The sequence below is a fragment of the Onychostruthus taczanowskii genome, unplaced genomic scaffold (genome assembly GCF_017590055.1).
Source record: "Onychostruthus taczanowskii isolate IOZ18803 unplaced genomic scaffold, ASM1759005v1 scaffold31, whole genome shotgun sequence".
NCBI lineage: Eukaryota > Metazoa > Chordata > Aves > Passeriformes > Passeridae > Onychostruthus > Onychostruthus taczanowskii.
The window spans coordinates 6,039,358-6,054,263 of NW_024500461.1; the positions used below are offsets into that span (position 1 = coordinate 6,039,358).

A 14,906-nucleotide genomic window follows, 5' to 3' on the forward strand; every position below is an offset into this window, starting at 1 on the left:
GCATATCCAAATCTTTTTGTGATTTTGCATTTGTCATAACTGAAAGATATCACTAAATATTTCTCTATACCTCTAAATAACATTGCCTGTCATGTAGTATTTATCTCCAATTTTCCTCAATGTTTTTGTATCAGAGCAGAAAATGAGCTATCACAGAAAATAAAATGAGACTGAAATACCAGTCCTTTGTATTAAATTTAACATTTGGCTTCTGTCCCAGAGTTTTCCACATCCATATTAGAATCAGATGGTAGCATAAGATGAAAAGACCTCCTGGATGGGTTTTATTCTGATCCTTATTAAAGGACTGATAACAGACTGAAGGCAAGATACTTGTTGTAGTAAGAAAGCCTGATTATATCAAAGGCTGGATGGACAAGCTGACATGTATTATTGTTAGGTCATCCTGCTTGATCACATTTCAGTATCATAAAATCATTCTGCTAGTGGATGTGACATATGAAAACTTCAGTGGGAGAGCAAAAAGCCCAGGCTGGCAGGTATTACTGCTGTGGCTACACAGTAGCTGACCATAAGTCAAAGAAAAGGTTTAATATCAAAAAGTATTGTTGGTGACAGCACAGTGTAGCTATATTTATTTTATTCTCAACTATTTGCATTCATGAAAGACACCACCGTGTCCTGACTTGCCTGTGAAACTGGTATCACATCTGGTGTGACAGCACAGGGCAGCCCCACAGGTATTGCTCAGCCTTCTTCAGAAGTTGTGCATCCTCTGCCCTATCCACAAACTAGCACTTGCCCCAGATTCCTTTGGTAGTCCGGAGACAGAAAGATGAAAGAGACCTAAATATTCTTCAGAAAGCAATTTTCTCTTTACTCAAAGCAGCTTTGTGTAGTTCTTGTGTATTATTTGGCTGAGATTGTGCAAACATTTGCAGGCTCTGGGTCTTCTATGCAAAAACAATTACTTTTGATAAAAGGAAGGAATGGTGCTTTCTGGAGTTTCTGTTCTGCTGTAGTGGAGACTGTGAGCATGATATTGGAGCTATAAATTAGATTTTGCAAAGTGGCATTTCTGTAGGGAGTCTGCTGCTTCAGACCAACAGGCTATAATCAGCATTTTTCAAGGGGATATTTTGCCTGTGTTTCTTTTGCAGTATCTTCAGCAAGAGAAGTAGAGCAGCAATTGCAGATTGCATTTACTCTTCATTTCAGCTTTTGATCACAAAGGCTATCAAAGAACAAATATGCTTTGTAGGTATTTTGTGCTGCTTTTCTAAATGCACCTTTTTAAAGGCTGGCATATGGTTTCGACTTATAGGCAGAGAATCATTTCGCTGTCACTGGCTGTTTACAGCATCAACATCAATATTTGAGTTTATACCCAATGCTCCTTTTATAATCAGTGGAGAGAAATGTACACATTTAGAGATGTTTAATTAATCTGATTATTTTAGACATCTTCCTTCCAGTGAAAGGGTTTGTATTTTAGAAGAGTCTATTTCTCTTCTCAACAATAATTAATCCTAGCATATTTAGTTCAGGAGGTGTTACCTGTAGTTAGGTGAGCTGGATCCCACACAGCATGTTTCTGAATATTCTAACTTGGCTGTTTGTATTAATACTTTTGGAGTTTTATTTTAATTATCAGATTATCCTAGGGATATAAAGAGATCGGTTGTGTATGCAAGAAAAGCTTGATTCAGTCCCTACAAGATTTTTACTGCTGGTAATTACAGCTATCTGAATGCTTCCTGTGAAGACTGTTTTGGTAGTTGTATTGATCCTGTTCTCCTCAGGTACCAGTTGAATGTGAAGCATCTTTTTGGATGAAGAGTGCATTCTCTTGGGCACGTGGACAATCCAAAGGGACTTAACATCAGGCAAAAATCTCAGAGGAAAATGGGACCTCCTTGCATTCTCCTGAAAACATCTTCAAGGAGGTCAGATGCATGGAGCTGTGGCACATGCATGCCTGATTTCAGGAGTGTTACAAGATCCGAGGAATAAGGAAGCATAATTTTTGTTTGTGAACAGTGTTGATGCCCTGTTCATTTGGGTTCACCTGAACCATGCTTATGGATTCATTCAAATAGAGGAAAAGCCCTCAACGCTGGTCTCCTCAAGATGAGTTTGCCATATATGACAGGGCAGAAAGGGTAAGTAGCATCTTAGGTCAGAATTTCCTGCGAACAACCCTCAGGAAAAAAATAAAAGTGTAATGCCTATTACCTAAGGAATCAAAGTTATTTCTGAAGTGTATAAATGGAGTCCCAGAATGGGAGTAATAAGGTATTATTGGTCCCATGTTTGTCACTTGTCACTGTATCATACTGGTGCAAGCACATTGAGGATGGTGGCTGCTGGAAACAGGTTCCCTGAAAACCTTTCTTGTTCACTACCCCATAATCTATAATTACTTTTGGAAGTTTTTGCTTTGGTGTACAGTTCTGATGTCTGGGTTACTGACATTCAAAACCACAAGGCTCCCTAGTATGGTCTACTGAGCATTAATTTTCCTCTGATTAATCTTCTGGTTGATTATGTAATTAATTTTTCTAGGTCAATATGTATTCTGTTTCTTTAATTAATTAATTATTTTGCTTCAACTTTGCTCATGCTTATTCTCTCCTTTGTCAAGGTCTCCCATTAACGTTTGCAGCACTGCCTAGTGACACACACGCTTTTTCTTTCTCTTTCTTTTTTTTCCTCTTTTACAGATTTAACCGAGGTTGCACCGTGCATTTTGAAGCTGTCACCAACAGATCAGCAGCTGAACAAGCTGGCGAGGAGGCTGGGGCCTGAATGGGAGCATGTAGCTCTGTGCTTGGGTTTGTCCCATACTGACATCTATCGATGTAAAGTCAATCACCCTCACAACCTGCAGTCACAGATCGTAGCTGCATTTGTCCTGTGGAAACAGCGTTTGGGGAAAAAAGCAACAATCCAAAGTCTGCACTCCAGTCTGATGGCAGAGGAAGTGGATCCTTCGGTGATACACTACATGCTTGAGTGAAGCCATGCTATTTATTCAGAGCATCCACGTATTTCGTTCAATTAAGTGAAGAGGATGGAAATGTATGTTGAAGATCAGATGCTTCAAGCTGTAAAAAAAGTGGGATTGGGAACTGTGATTTTATTAAGCTTAAACATTCCAGTTTTCTGTGGCATCTTATGACTTGTAATTCTTTTCATGCCAGATTAATTTTTAGCAGGCATTAAAAAATGGATCACTCTTTCCTGCTCCCTTTTGTGCTCTTTCAGTGGGGATATAGGGTGACAAAGTTCTTGAAAGCAGGCGGGAGTGTTGTGAGTTCAGCAAGGTTTTTGATTTCACTGAGGGAGTAAGACTTGGTTTAACTTATTTTCTGGACTATGTAGGAGCCTTTTTACTGCTGTTTCATGCTAGTTCCCTGATATTATAGCAAGAAATGAGACTAATCACCATTACTAATTTAACAATTTTACAACAGTTATTGTAATTCACATTTATAAAAGTTTCAGCACGTACAATTTCTTGCTAGGATAGATGGCTGCCACTTTGGTCTGCCTTTGAAAAAGGCCCTAAGTGGAAGTAGCAGGAATGTAGTGTGCCTGCGGGGGTTTCTGCCATTATAATTTAATGGGTGTAGGCTTCTGCAGGCAGGCCCTATGTGCTTATGCCTTGTCACAGGTGGGGAGTTCTCAGGGAAGACACACAGTAGAAAAGTGACCAGAAGTAGGCAAGAACCAGGTAAAATGAACAAGAAGCAGCCTAAAAAAGGAGACAACTTCTAAGTTGTCCATGTTTGTCTCTGCTAATAAACTGGGAGACCTCAGGTGCCTGCAGAGTCTTTGAACTGTGCTCGGTATCCAGGCAACCTTATTTCATGGTGAGGTCAAGCATCCATAGCACATTGCTCTGACCACTGCACACCCAGCAAGGTAGTGGATTCTGTAGGTCCTTTCTGGTCAAGGTGAACTTCCCACTCCTCTCCCTCCAGCTTCCCTCCAGCCATCCACCAGGCTCATTTGCTTTCTATCAGCTTTTCTGCACCTTGTGGGGGCAGCTTTGACACTGCTATCCTCAGTTCTTTGCTAGTGTAATTGTGCCACCCATGAAGATAGGATTTTATGCAGGAAAACAGTGAAGCTTTGCTCTTCTCCTTCTCTTCTGTCATGGAGATTTTATTCCTGCTGGAAAAAAATACCGAGATCTTTGCTGACCAGGCAAGGGGGGATCAGTCTGAAGGATACCCAAAGGCAATGGGAGTGACCAGATGCTCTCTGAGGCCTAATGATAAGAGGCAAAATACATTTTAATTCTCCCTGAGCAGTTTGCTGTACAGTAAATGAAGAACAGAATTTTGATGCTGAGTTTCTAGGTCCATTTATGAGCAAGTTACTTTAGACTGTTTCATCTACAGAGTCATTGCCAAAGAACTTCCCATTTTGCAAAATTTGCTCTAATTTCACAGCTTAACAGCCTTGTCTGAAGTTTTTACTGGGGCAAGAATGAACTTCACTGCTTTTAATTTTTAAAAATGTGTTCTTTTTATATGCACACTTTGAAATACATGGGAAATTAGAAAAGACAAAGAGATTTTAAAGAAATCCTTTATGCCTTGGTTTTTAGAAGCAAGGAAACAGAAAATATGTTCTGGCAGGATCTGGCTCCTGCAGGTTCTGAAGCAATCTGGTAGTATTTTGGTTTTAATCTTCTGTATAGAGCTCTGGCCTTCAGTAATTGTGATACTGTTATACATCACTCAGAGCTTAACTAAGCATATCCTACTTCCAGCGATTAACTGTATCAAAAAAATCCAGATAAACAAGGTAAATCAATTTAGGGTTTAGGTTTTATTTTTTTTCTGTTTCATGATGCTTTAATGCCAACATGTTCTTTTTTAGGTGGAAAACCATCCCAGAGCAGGTGTACAGACATTTGGCAAATTCGTATGAGCACAGCCCAGCCCAGGGAGTGGGATGAGGACTTTGAAGCAATTCTGACAGTGAGATTGACAGGAGCATGGTTTGCATATTAGGGAAGAGAGGCAAAGCACCCTTCCTGGGAGCAGTTTGGAGGAAAAAAAGCTAGAGATCGTTGACAGGAGGAACTATTGCAAATGTGATGTAGAGGAAGAAGTTGACTCCCAGTGTCATAAATGTAAGTACCTTACCTTGCTCTGAACCAACAAGGACCAAGTCTAAACACAGTCTGGCCCTTCGAGGCAGTTCATCCCCAGTTAACCCAGAATGAGCACAGTGCTTCAAGGAGGCAACCAGTCTGGGCAGTAAAGCAATGTAGTGGGCACACTCACATGACCCTGGTACCTTCTTCCCTGAGTGAGCTTTGCATTTCATACTCTTTATTTCATGAAATCATAGGATGGTTTGGGTTGAAAGGAATCTCCAAGATCATCTAGCTCCAACACATCTGCCATGGGCACCTTTCAGTACACCAGTTTGCTCAAAGCCCAATCGAACCTGGCCTTGAATGCTTCCAGGAATGAGGCATCCAAACATATCTGGGCAATCTGTTCCAGTGCCTCATCACCCTCACAATTAAGAATTTCTTCTTAATATTTAATCTTAACCTGCCCTCTTCCAGTTTGAAGCCACTCCTCCTTGTCCTATCACTATATGTCCTTGTAAAAAGTCCCTCTCCAGCTTTCTTGTAGGCCTCTTTTAGATAGTGAACAGTGCTATAAGGTCTCCCCATAGCCTTCTCTTCTCCACGCTGGGCAGTCCCAACTGTCACAGCCTTTCCTCATAGGAGAGGTGCTCCAGCCTTCTGGTCCTCTTGATGGTGCTTCTCTGGACTCACTCCAGTACTTCTATGTCCTTCCTGTATGTGGACTCCAGAGCTGTTAGCAGCACTCCAGGTGGGGTCTTATGCGAGTGGAGAAGAGGTAGAGAATCACCTCCCTCAACCTGCTGGCCATGCTTCTTTTGATGCAGCCCAGGATATGGTTGGCCAATGTCAGGTTATCCATAAGTAATATACTTAGAGTATTTTTAATGGTTAAGAAAACAACCTCCAGTAGATATGAAATTTCATGCCAAATAAGGCTTCCTTTCAAGCCAGGTATCTATCTGAGTATCTACTATGGGCCTCTGGAAACCAGATGGGTGAGTGTCATATCAGGTAATTTCTCCAACTTCTTTAGGTGGGCTAAATGTACAAACCTTGCACCTGGTACTAAAATTATAGGAGCCACAGCTAGACAAGGATTATAAAACCTGGCCTCTCATATTGTAGAGCAAAGCATATAATTAATAATTTATAGTTGCTTTCACATTCCCAGGGCCTAAATGAATGCTGTAATACTTGAGTTGCAAATATTGAAGGGAGAGGTTTACTTGTTTTATGAGATTGTTTCCATTGCTGATATTTTTAAATTCATTGAAATGTTCCTATTAGACTCTTCATTTTTATTAAAGCTTGTTTTTGCACTACACAAATGCGGGGATACATTTAACTGACAGTAGTATTCCTTTAACCCAGTGGATTTTTCCATCCACTTAAAAATATTTTTCTTCTGTATGTAATGCTTTATTGTGCACAAGGATGCAATTAAGACAATTTAATTCTTCAGATGTATAGTAAGGCCTCTTATTCTCTCATAGAACACTCAGAAGACCTTAAAATGTTTATTATTTTCTGCTAATTTAAGACCAAATGTTATTTATTTAAATCTCGTGGACAAGCCTGTGACTTGAGTGTTGCTCAGGACTGAGGCAACTCAGTGAGTTTCCTCATCTCTCCCTTTGCCTCAAACTCCCTTGTGCCAAAGTTTGGGTGATGACAGGAGACTTGCACAGGGGCTCCTGTCCTCCCTGCCCACTGTGCATCCAGGACTGGTGCAGGGGGCAGGCTGACTCCCAGGGGAACCCCATTTGCACCACTTGTGGTGAGGCCTGCAGCCATTTTGGGCTTTGGGATGGACGTGAGTTTGGCAAAGGTGAGCAAGCAGAACTGCTCTCTGATGTGATCAGGTTTCTTAACCAAATACTAGCGAGGAAAAATCCTCGCTAGTGAAACTGGTATTATTGGTATCTACTTATTTGTGGCAGAGTTTAGGAGGTCCAAGACAGAAGAGAATAAATATGGCCACTGCTAGAGCTTCCACTGAAACAGATGGCATAACTTCTAGTCCTTGGAAGAAGTTGTCATTGATTTTCTTGCTTGGTCTCCAGAGGAGACTTAGACATCCCATTTAACTCTGCTAAGTTGTGAAGAAGCTCTACTAAAAAACTAAAACTAAAAAAAACCTGTTTTGTACTCTGCAAGTACAGGTGGACACTTAGCATGGCAATAGGCAAGACCTAAGAGCACTAATTCTCACCTGCATAAGCTATATGAATGATCACAAAGGAAGGATTTTCTCAGGGTAAAAGCATGTCAGACTGCCAACATTTAAGAGTGGCTGGAGCGTAAAATGAAAATGCAGTCATCTGTGAGCCACTTCTCCCAGATATAGTGGGGGAAATTTCCATCTGGAGTCATATTTTATGACAGTCATTAATATATGGAATAAAACATTTTGCAAAAGTCTGAAAAAATAAACAATGTCATATTATATACAAAGAAAATAAAAGGCATGCTCATCTCATGCTAAATGTGGTCATGCTGCCAATTTTGTTTCTTAATGGAAAGGAAAACAGTCTCTGAGAGCTAATCTGTTTATAAGCTTCCATATTCTCCATAAACATAGACCAATGTCAAGACATAGTAGAAGTAGAGCTAAAAAGATAGTTAATAAAACCTTTGTCTGTTTACAGTGAATATTCAAAATCTTTGACCAGATTTCCCTAAATGAAAAGAATTTTAACTTTCAAGGTGTCTTACTGTCACCTAAGATCTAAAGATCTAAAATAAATCTAGTGATTTGGCTTTTTTTCCCCCTGAATGCAGTGTCTTTTTTAATTGATGACCTGAGAAAAACGAGCATTTTACAGAAACAAAAATAAGCAGATTAAAAAATTAGTATGTGTTTCGTTTCTGAACCTAGCATTTTATTTGTTAAAAAAGATTAATTGCAATTTCCCTTTGAAACTGGTGGGTAGTGCTGATGATAACACAGGAAGATTCCTGTCTCTTCTGCAGGAAGAGACTTCATTAAAACATCTGTAGGTGATACAGGTTCCATTTCTGAAGCTGATATCTGCTCCAAGCCCCAACAGCAAAGAGACAAAAAGTCTCTTATTAACTTCAGTGTGTTTTGGATTAGGCCTTCTTTAATTTGAACCTGTTGAAGCATGGTACTTTTACTATCTCCTTTTAAAAAAGCAATCTTTTTGGATTTGAGGCAATCAAAAGGAAAGGGAGTTTTCTGGATGTAGTAGGAAGTCTAGGCTATGGGGTCCTCTTTTCACTGCCACAAGTGCTACCTTGCACTATTCACTTCAAAGTAAGTGCCATGAAAAAGGAAAAAAAAAAAACCAAAAACAAACCAACCAGAAAAGTGGAGCCATGCAGCAAAGGATATTGGTAAATCTCCAAAACCAAGATAATTTTGAGTTTTGGAATGAGAATGATCCATAAAATCTGGGATTTGGGGCTCAGGAGACTGTTAATACATTTGTGGAGTTTCCCACCTTAAGATCAGTGTTGCAAAGCCACTGCTGACCCAAAAGAAGCACAGTGTAACAGAAGTCTCTGGGTTTTTTTTTCCTCTTTTTTTACAACTTTCACATCTGACCCACACAGAACCAGCCCTTGCTGTCAGACTTGGGAAAGGGCAGGCAGGATGAAATGAGCCAAGTACTTGAACTGGCCTCAGGCCATGAGAGGGATAAACCCATTAGACCCTGGGGCAAAGTAGGTACTGTGCTTTGCTGTGGCTGCTGAGATTAGTGCAGAGAGGTGACTGGGTTCTCAGGATGACAGCCAGACCTTCAGCACACCAGCAACAAGTTCATTCACATGGAGAGGATGCACAGAGACCTCCTTAACAGCTCCTTGCAGTGTATGCTCAAAGGCCGTTCCACTGGCTGCTGAGTTACTTCTCTCTCTTGTGAGTCCTGAGGAATATGTGCCTAGGCATAATATTTAACTGCCCAAGGTCCTGTTCCTGCATGACAGGGTCACCTCCATGGACAGGCTCAGGGCAGGTTGGGACGATACCTTAGCTGGGAGCACTGCTCAAGCTTATTGCCCATCAGCAGTGTTCCTAGTTGAAGATGTAATTCTGGAGTCAGGATTCATTTTTGGTTAACAATATCACTTTTTTTTCTTAAATTCAGAATTGGTCCAGCACTTCCTCTCTGGTTTGGGTTCTGTGCTGGTAGAGGAAATTTTTCCCTGCCATTGGGATGCTTACACTTGGTCATTTGGCAGCTCTTAAGTAAGCCTGCCCAGTGGCATGCAGCTCAGATGTGGTCCTCAAATATTAGCCCTTCTGACTTTGAAAATGTGCAATCATTCTACTACCTGTGACTTCTGCATGTCACTGTTCACTGTGTTTTCAATCATTAGCTATTTTATTGTTATTTGTTACACTTGTCTATCTTTGCACCACTAATTTTGTGGTATCCTGAAGAGAATCATTCAGTTCTCCTTGGAAATTAGAGTGGGGTGTTTTGGGGTTTTTTTTTACATGTACACTGACTACCATTCTCTAGGAAGCAAGCACACAGAGATTTCTACACTGCTTCAATGTTTATTTTTATCTTTTAGTGGTACTTTCTCCATCAGGAGGGTGAAGCTTCCCAGCTTCACCTTGTGAACTCCAGGAAAGGGCTGGGAATGTTTCCACTTGGTTGAGAGCAGTCAGGATGAGCTAATAACCACATCTGCCACCATGGCACCTTAACAGGAATAGTGCTGGGGACTCATGGCACAGTCATTGCCCTTGAAAGCCCAACAGGCACACAGCACCTCTGTAAAAAAAAAGCATATAAAGACATACTAGCAGAAAAATACATCATTTAATTTATCTAGGGAAGGCACACCTCAGTGAAACTGCCTCTTATGAGGTGTTTTTATTTTTATGGACATATTTGATAGGCTTTATTTAAATAAGAAAGCAATTGAGTAACTAGAGCATGTGGAGAGTTCTGATAAGAATCCGTCTTTCAGGTTATTAAACAAACTGCATAGCAAGTGCTCAATTATTCTTCGAAATGCTTAAGCAACACCTTTGGTTCAGATTCCCATCTAGAATTACCTCCCAGTAAGTTGCCTCCCAGTAATTTCCAAGAAGCGGCATGCAAACAGCACACACCCCTGTTCTGGATAATAAAGACTTCTGAGAAAAATCTCAGGATTAATAAACAAAGGGACCTGGGAAAGCAAACCTTCTGAAGGAATTTTACTTGCCTCTCACTGGGCTCTCTGTGACATTGGGTCTGATGTCTGCATGTGAAATGAGCCTCAATAATTACATAATCTTGCTATCCATTTCTGGCCCTGACTTTGCAACATTTGAGAAACCACTTCAGACTGCAGCTTGTAGAGTGATGCAGACTTTTGGTGAGCAAAGTTCGATGAAGGCGGAGTGAGCCTGAGATTGTGCACACTTAGGGTTGCTGTCAAAGCAAGCAGCCATTGTACAGCAAGCGTGGGGAGCCCCAAAAACCTCTGCAGGGCAAAGAGGAGCTCTGAGAAGCATGGGTGTGCTTCTCAGTCATGGTACAAAGCATGTCAACATGGGCCTTGGTAGAGACAACCAGAGGTTTACGTCCTTGTGATACACTTAGGTTTTCTCACCCACTGCCAAATATGTGGGTCTCACAGAACTCTGAATAAAGGAACTCGACTAAACCCCTGAAACTAGTTGTCTAAAGCAAGAACCACATAATATCAGCAGGCAAGACTAATAACAAAGATCTGGAGAAAATCACAGTGGAAATGAAGTCCCAACTCTGGCTGACCAGTTAGCTGTGAGTTTGAGGACTGTGATTTCTGTTTCAGCTGCAGACTGGGCTCCCTGTGAGGAGTTTTTGGTTTCCCTGCTTCCATGTCAGCTTGGGCCTCTGGTGAGTCAGCTGTTGTGCATCTGGTAAAGCCAGGGAATAGCAAGCACGTCAGAGGGGGACGTGTGTGCATAAGCATGTAGAGGACAAGAATAAAGGGGGTCAAGAGAGGAAGGGAATATGCTTCAGAGCTCCCAGAGAGCTCTCTCCTAGTGCTGCCCCAGGTTTCTGCCTGCTGGTCCCCTGTCTTTAGATGCCAGCACATGCCACAGAAAGCAGGATTTTTCTTTCTCATTTTTCTCTTCTGAGGCAAGCACTGCCAACACATCAGATTTAATTCTGAAATCCAGCTGATAGGATGGCTCCAGGTTTAACATGTTTTCCTGTTAGAAGGGACATTGCTCACAGAGCACCCAGCTGTGATTTCCAAAAGCTAATCCCACAAGGTGTGCATCCTGGCAAGGTAACAAGCCGTGAGTGATGAAGCAAAGCCATCCCCTGAGAGAAGCACCAGTAGGCACTTGGCCAAGCACAGCCAACAAGAGCAAACACTTCTAAGCATGGCTGCCCCTCACCCAGCAGGGGCCAAGGGGGTGCAGAGCCACCACTGTCCTACCACACAGGGGACAGGAGTGCTCTGCCAGTATCAGGACATTCACCATACAGGGCTGGATAATGAGGCTTGGCCATCCCATCCAAGTCCTCCTAATGGTTTTCACACCGTGGGTTGGGGACAGGTCTAAATACCCAAGCTCTTGAGTGCAGTTCTGGTGGAGCTGGAGGGTGTCATGGGAAGGTCAGACTCCACTGGCTGGAGAAATCTGCTTGGTCTGAGGCTGTGAGGGGCTTGCCCCACTCTGGTATGGGCCTGCGAGTCAAAGCACAGCCTTGCTTCAATACACTGGCAACCAAAATAGCTGGTTCCTTGGGAACCAGATTAACTCAACAGAAGTATCAGCTGCTTCAAAATCCCTCTCAACTGTCCCATCTTAGAAGTGTAGGTTGTTCTGCTGTTCTCTGAAGTTTTATAAAATGATAGAATCATGGAATAGTTTAGGTTGGAAGACACCTTTAAAGGCCATCTAGTCCAGCCCATTGCAGTCAGCTGGGAAACAACTGGACTAGTTTGCTCAGAGACCTGTCCAACCTTGCCTTGAATGGATTTGTGCATCTACCACCTCCCTGGGCAACCTGTTCCAAACTTGGAAGAGAGTTAGGGGTGAGTGCTAGGCCCAGTTCAGAGGATGTGTTCAGGCTCATTCCTCACAGCACCTCTTTGCTGTTTGCCTAGGCTGGGCCTGATGCATGGCCAGTACCACTGTGCCTCCCCCACCATGGACAGTGTGGGTTTGTGTAGACCCCCAGGGTGAACCACAGTGGCTCACACTTGTGATGAGCCCTGCAGAAATCCAACGACAGTTGAGTTTAAGCCATCCATGCAGTGGTGAATGCCACTTCCCTGGCAGACATTTCTCAGGTAATGCCATTGTGTTCTCCTGCATGAGTATGTTGGCGAACACTTGTGTTTTTAAGAGCTATTACTGCAACGAAGTGGGAGTGCTGCACAATAGTAAGCCAGATGTGCAGCTAATAAGAAGAAGCAAATGCAGGGTTGCCACATTCACTGCTGTGACCTCTCCTGGGATCATAAGTTTGATAGGAGAAAGAGGAAAGGAAAAGTGACACTGTTTGACAGTGGCTATAACTAACATGGTAGGAAAAATCCAGACGTAATGTATGAGAGATGATCATATGCATAACAGAATTGCTCATCTGTTAAGCATTACTAAATGCTTACTATACTAAGCATTGCTGATCTCCAGGAAATGTACCTAGGTGAAGCTGAAGATTTTTAAATCTAAAACTGATGGCATAAATCAAACTCTCTTTAGGCTCCTGCAATAAGAGGAGAAAAGGAAATTGCTTTTCAGCCCAGGAAGCATGCTCCTGGTAACTGATAAACTGGCTGTGAGTCTCTGCAGAAGGCATGATGAATAGTGAGAAAGCAAATATCGGAACTATAATAAGCCTCCAAAATGGCACAGGGAATGATAGCAGCTCTTGCTGGAGAAATATGGGGCCACAGGAGATCCCCATGGGATGGATCAGTGGGAAGGGAAAGTGCACCATATATGTAAGGGACCACAGAGTATCTATTTTGGAACTGCTTATCTTCCAGGGGCTTTCCTGTGTCACTGTAGCTGCTTATCTCTGGAGCCAGAAAAGATACACGAGGAAATGTGAAGGTACGGACATATTTGCACCATGCCAGCCAAAAGATGAGTTGTGGCCTTACTGAGGTCGAGAATGAGGAGGATGTGAGCTTGAAGAAAAGAAACCCTATAAGATGGAGACCTGACATAATCCCTTCACCAGCTTCACTGACTTTTAGCTAATGATAGGCATGTCTCCTACACTTCTCTTATGCTAGCGGAATGAAGATGGGCCTTATTGGCAGGCAGTTCAGCCCACCTGTCAGGTAGAAGTGTATGACATCTTCTAGCAGGGTCTCTTTTCCACTAACTGTTGAAGGAGTATAGAAGACTATCTTTGGCTAAACATTTAGTGTTATAAAGCCAAAGAATTCATCTAACTTTAGACATCTCCTGTAGTGGCACCTACATCAGAGCTGATCCCTGTCACATCCTTTTACAGTCAAGGGAGAGAAGGCAGTGCCTTTTAGGTGCAATTCCTCTACCTTTCCTCATGCTTTTTTCCTAGGATGAGATGAATTCTCACCCCAGTGACTATAATCGATGCCCAGATCATCCATAGGTTTGTACATTAATTGACATCCCTCCCTTGTGTCAAATCAATGCCCCCACCCCTCACCAAAGTACCGATTTTTGAGACAAGGTGTTTTCACCTCCTGATGCTTCTGGCTGCCAATGCTGATGGCTGCTGCATTAATTCTGCCATCTCACCAGCTGTGGACATCCTGATAAGGTGAATTTCAGGGAGGCCTTTCTGGGGGTAATAAAGGATTCATGTATCCAATAAAAGGAAATTGAAGCTTGGTAGACAAGCTTCCTTGGAAAAATACCTACTCTGTTTGTCTGAACAGTTCATGCACAGCAAGAGGGATTCTGAAACTAAATGCAGCCTTGTATTCGAGTTCTAGTCCCAGCTGTGTAAAAACACAGAGTGGATCACTGCTACAAAAATATATCTTTCAGAGGAAACCAGCAAAGATGAGGGTGCCCAACAAAGGTGATAAAATGCCCAGCAATAGATTGTATATGTTATCTTGACCAAAGTACTTGACTGTCTGCTTTGCAGCACTGCTGAGCAAATATGTTCCATTTTGTGCCTTGTGAGAAGTTCAGTGGCTTGGCTTCACCCCACCACCCCCGCCACCCCCTATACCCTTTGTTGCTAGAATTGTAAAAGCTTGAATTTGCAATAGGCTTGCTTTTCCTCGTGTCTGTGTGTCTCACCTCAGTGCCATTAAAAGTCGTGACACATAACAGAGAAACAGCTGTGCAGGAAACTTCAGGCATCTGTTTAATATTAATTGCATGTATTCCTAAAAAGTCATAGCATGTTTTTAAAATTTCACTGCACATCTGGTGCGTCACTGCTAAGGAGTTTTTTTTAATAGGTTCTATCTGTGAGTCACTGAGAACTATCAGCCACAAGCTGTCTAGATACTGAGGAGACGCACAGGCAAGTAAAATGGGAGAGATGTTTCTAAACAGCTTCTAAAAACCCACAGTTCTGAACAAAATGACAAAGCAACACTGACTGTTAGCTATCCATCAGCAGACACCAAGCTATAGGAAATCTAGGTTTAGGAAAGGATATTCTATTAATAAACACTGTGTGGTTTAAAAGAGACATCTTCTGTGTGAATCCTGTCCCAGACTGTAAGCTAGAATTTATTTTTCAGCTAGAGGACAATCAGTTCTCCTGCAGTTACTCAAAACCCCACAACTTGTCCCCTTCTGCTATACCCCTTCCCACTCTTACCCTGACCTACTTGCATTTAGCCATAAGTGACTTTTCCTGCTGACTCAGCAAGTCTTGCATAAAGACAAGTGGTC

At 42.2% G+C, this 14,906-nt stretch overlaps 1 protein-coding gene across 4 annotated transcripts in view; it reads left to right on the forward strand.

Moving 5' to 3' along the window:
- CRADD (CASP2 and RIPK1 domain containing adaptor with death domain) overlaps positions 1-14,680 on the forward strand; it is a 102,631-nt gene extending 87,951 nt beyond the window's left edge. For 2 of the 4 annotated variants that reach the window (XM_041409856.1, XM_041409857.1), the window contains one exon: positions 2,685-3,200. In XM_041409856.1, the coding sequence (XP_041265790.1) occupies positions 2,685-2,980 (296 nt within the window). In that variant the 3' untranslated portion in view covers positions 2,981-3,200. Of the gene's footprint in view, positions 1-2,684; positions 3,201-4,854; positions 5,111-13,042 lie in introns of those variants that run through there. The other 2 variants (XR_005953061.1, XR_005953060.1) reach the window with 2 other exon arrangements.
- Positions 14,681-14,906: the final 226 nt, after the last annotated feature.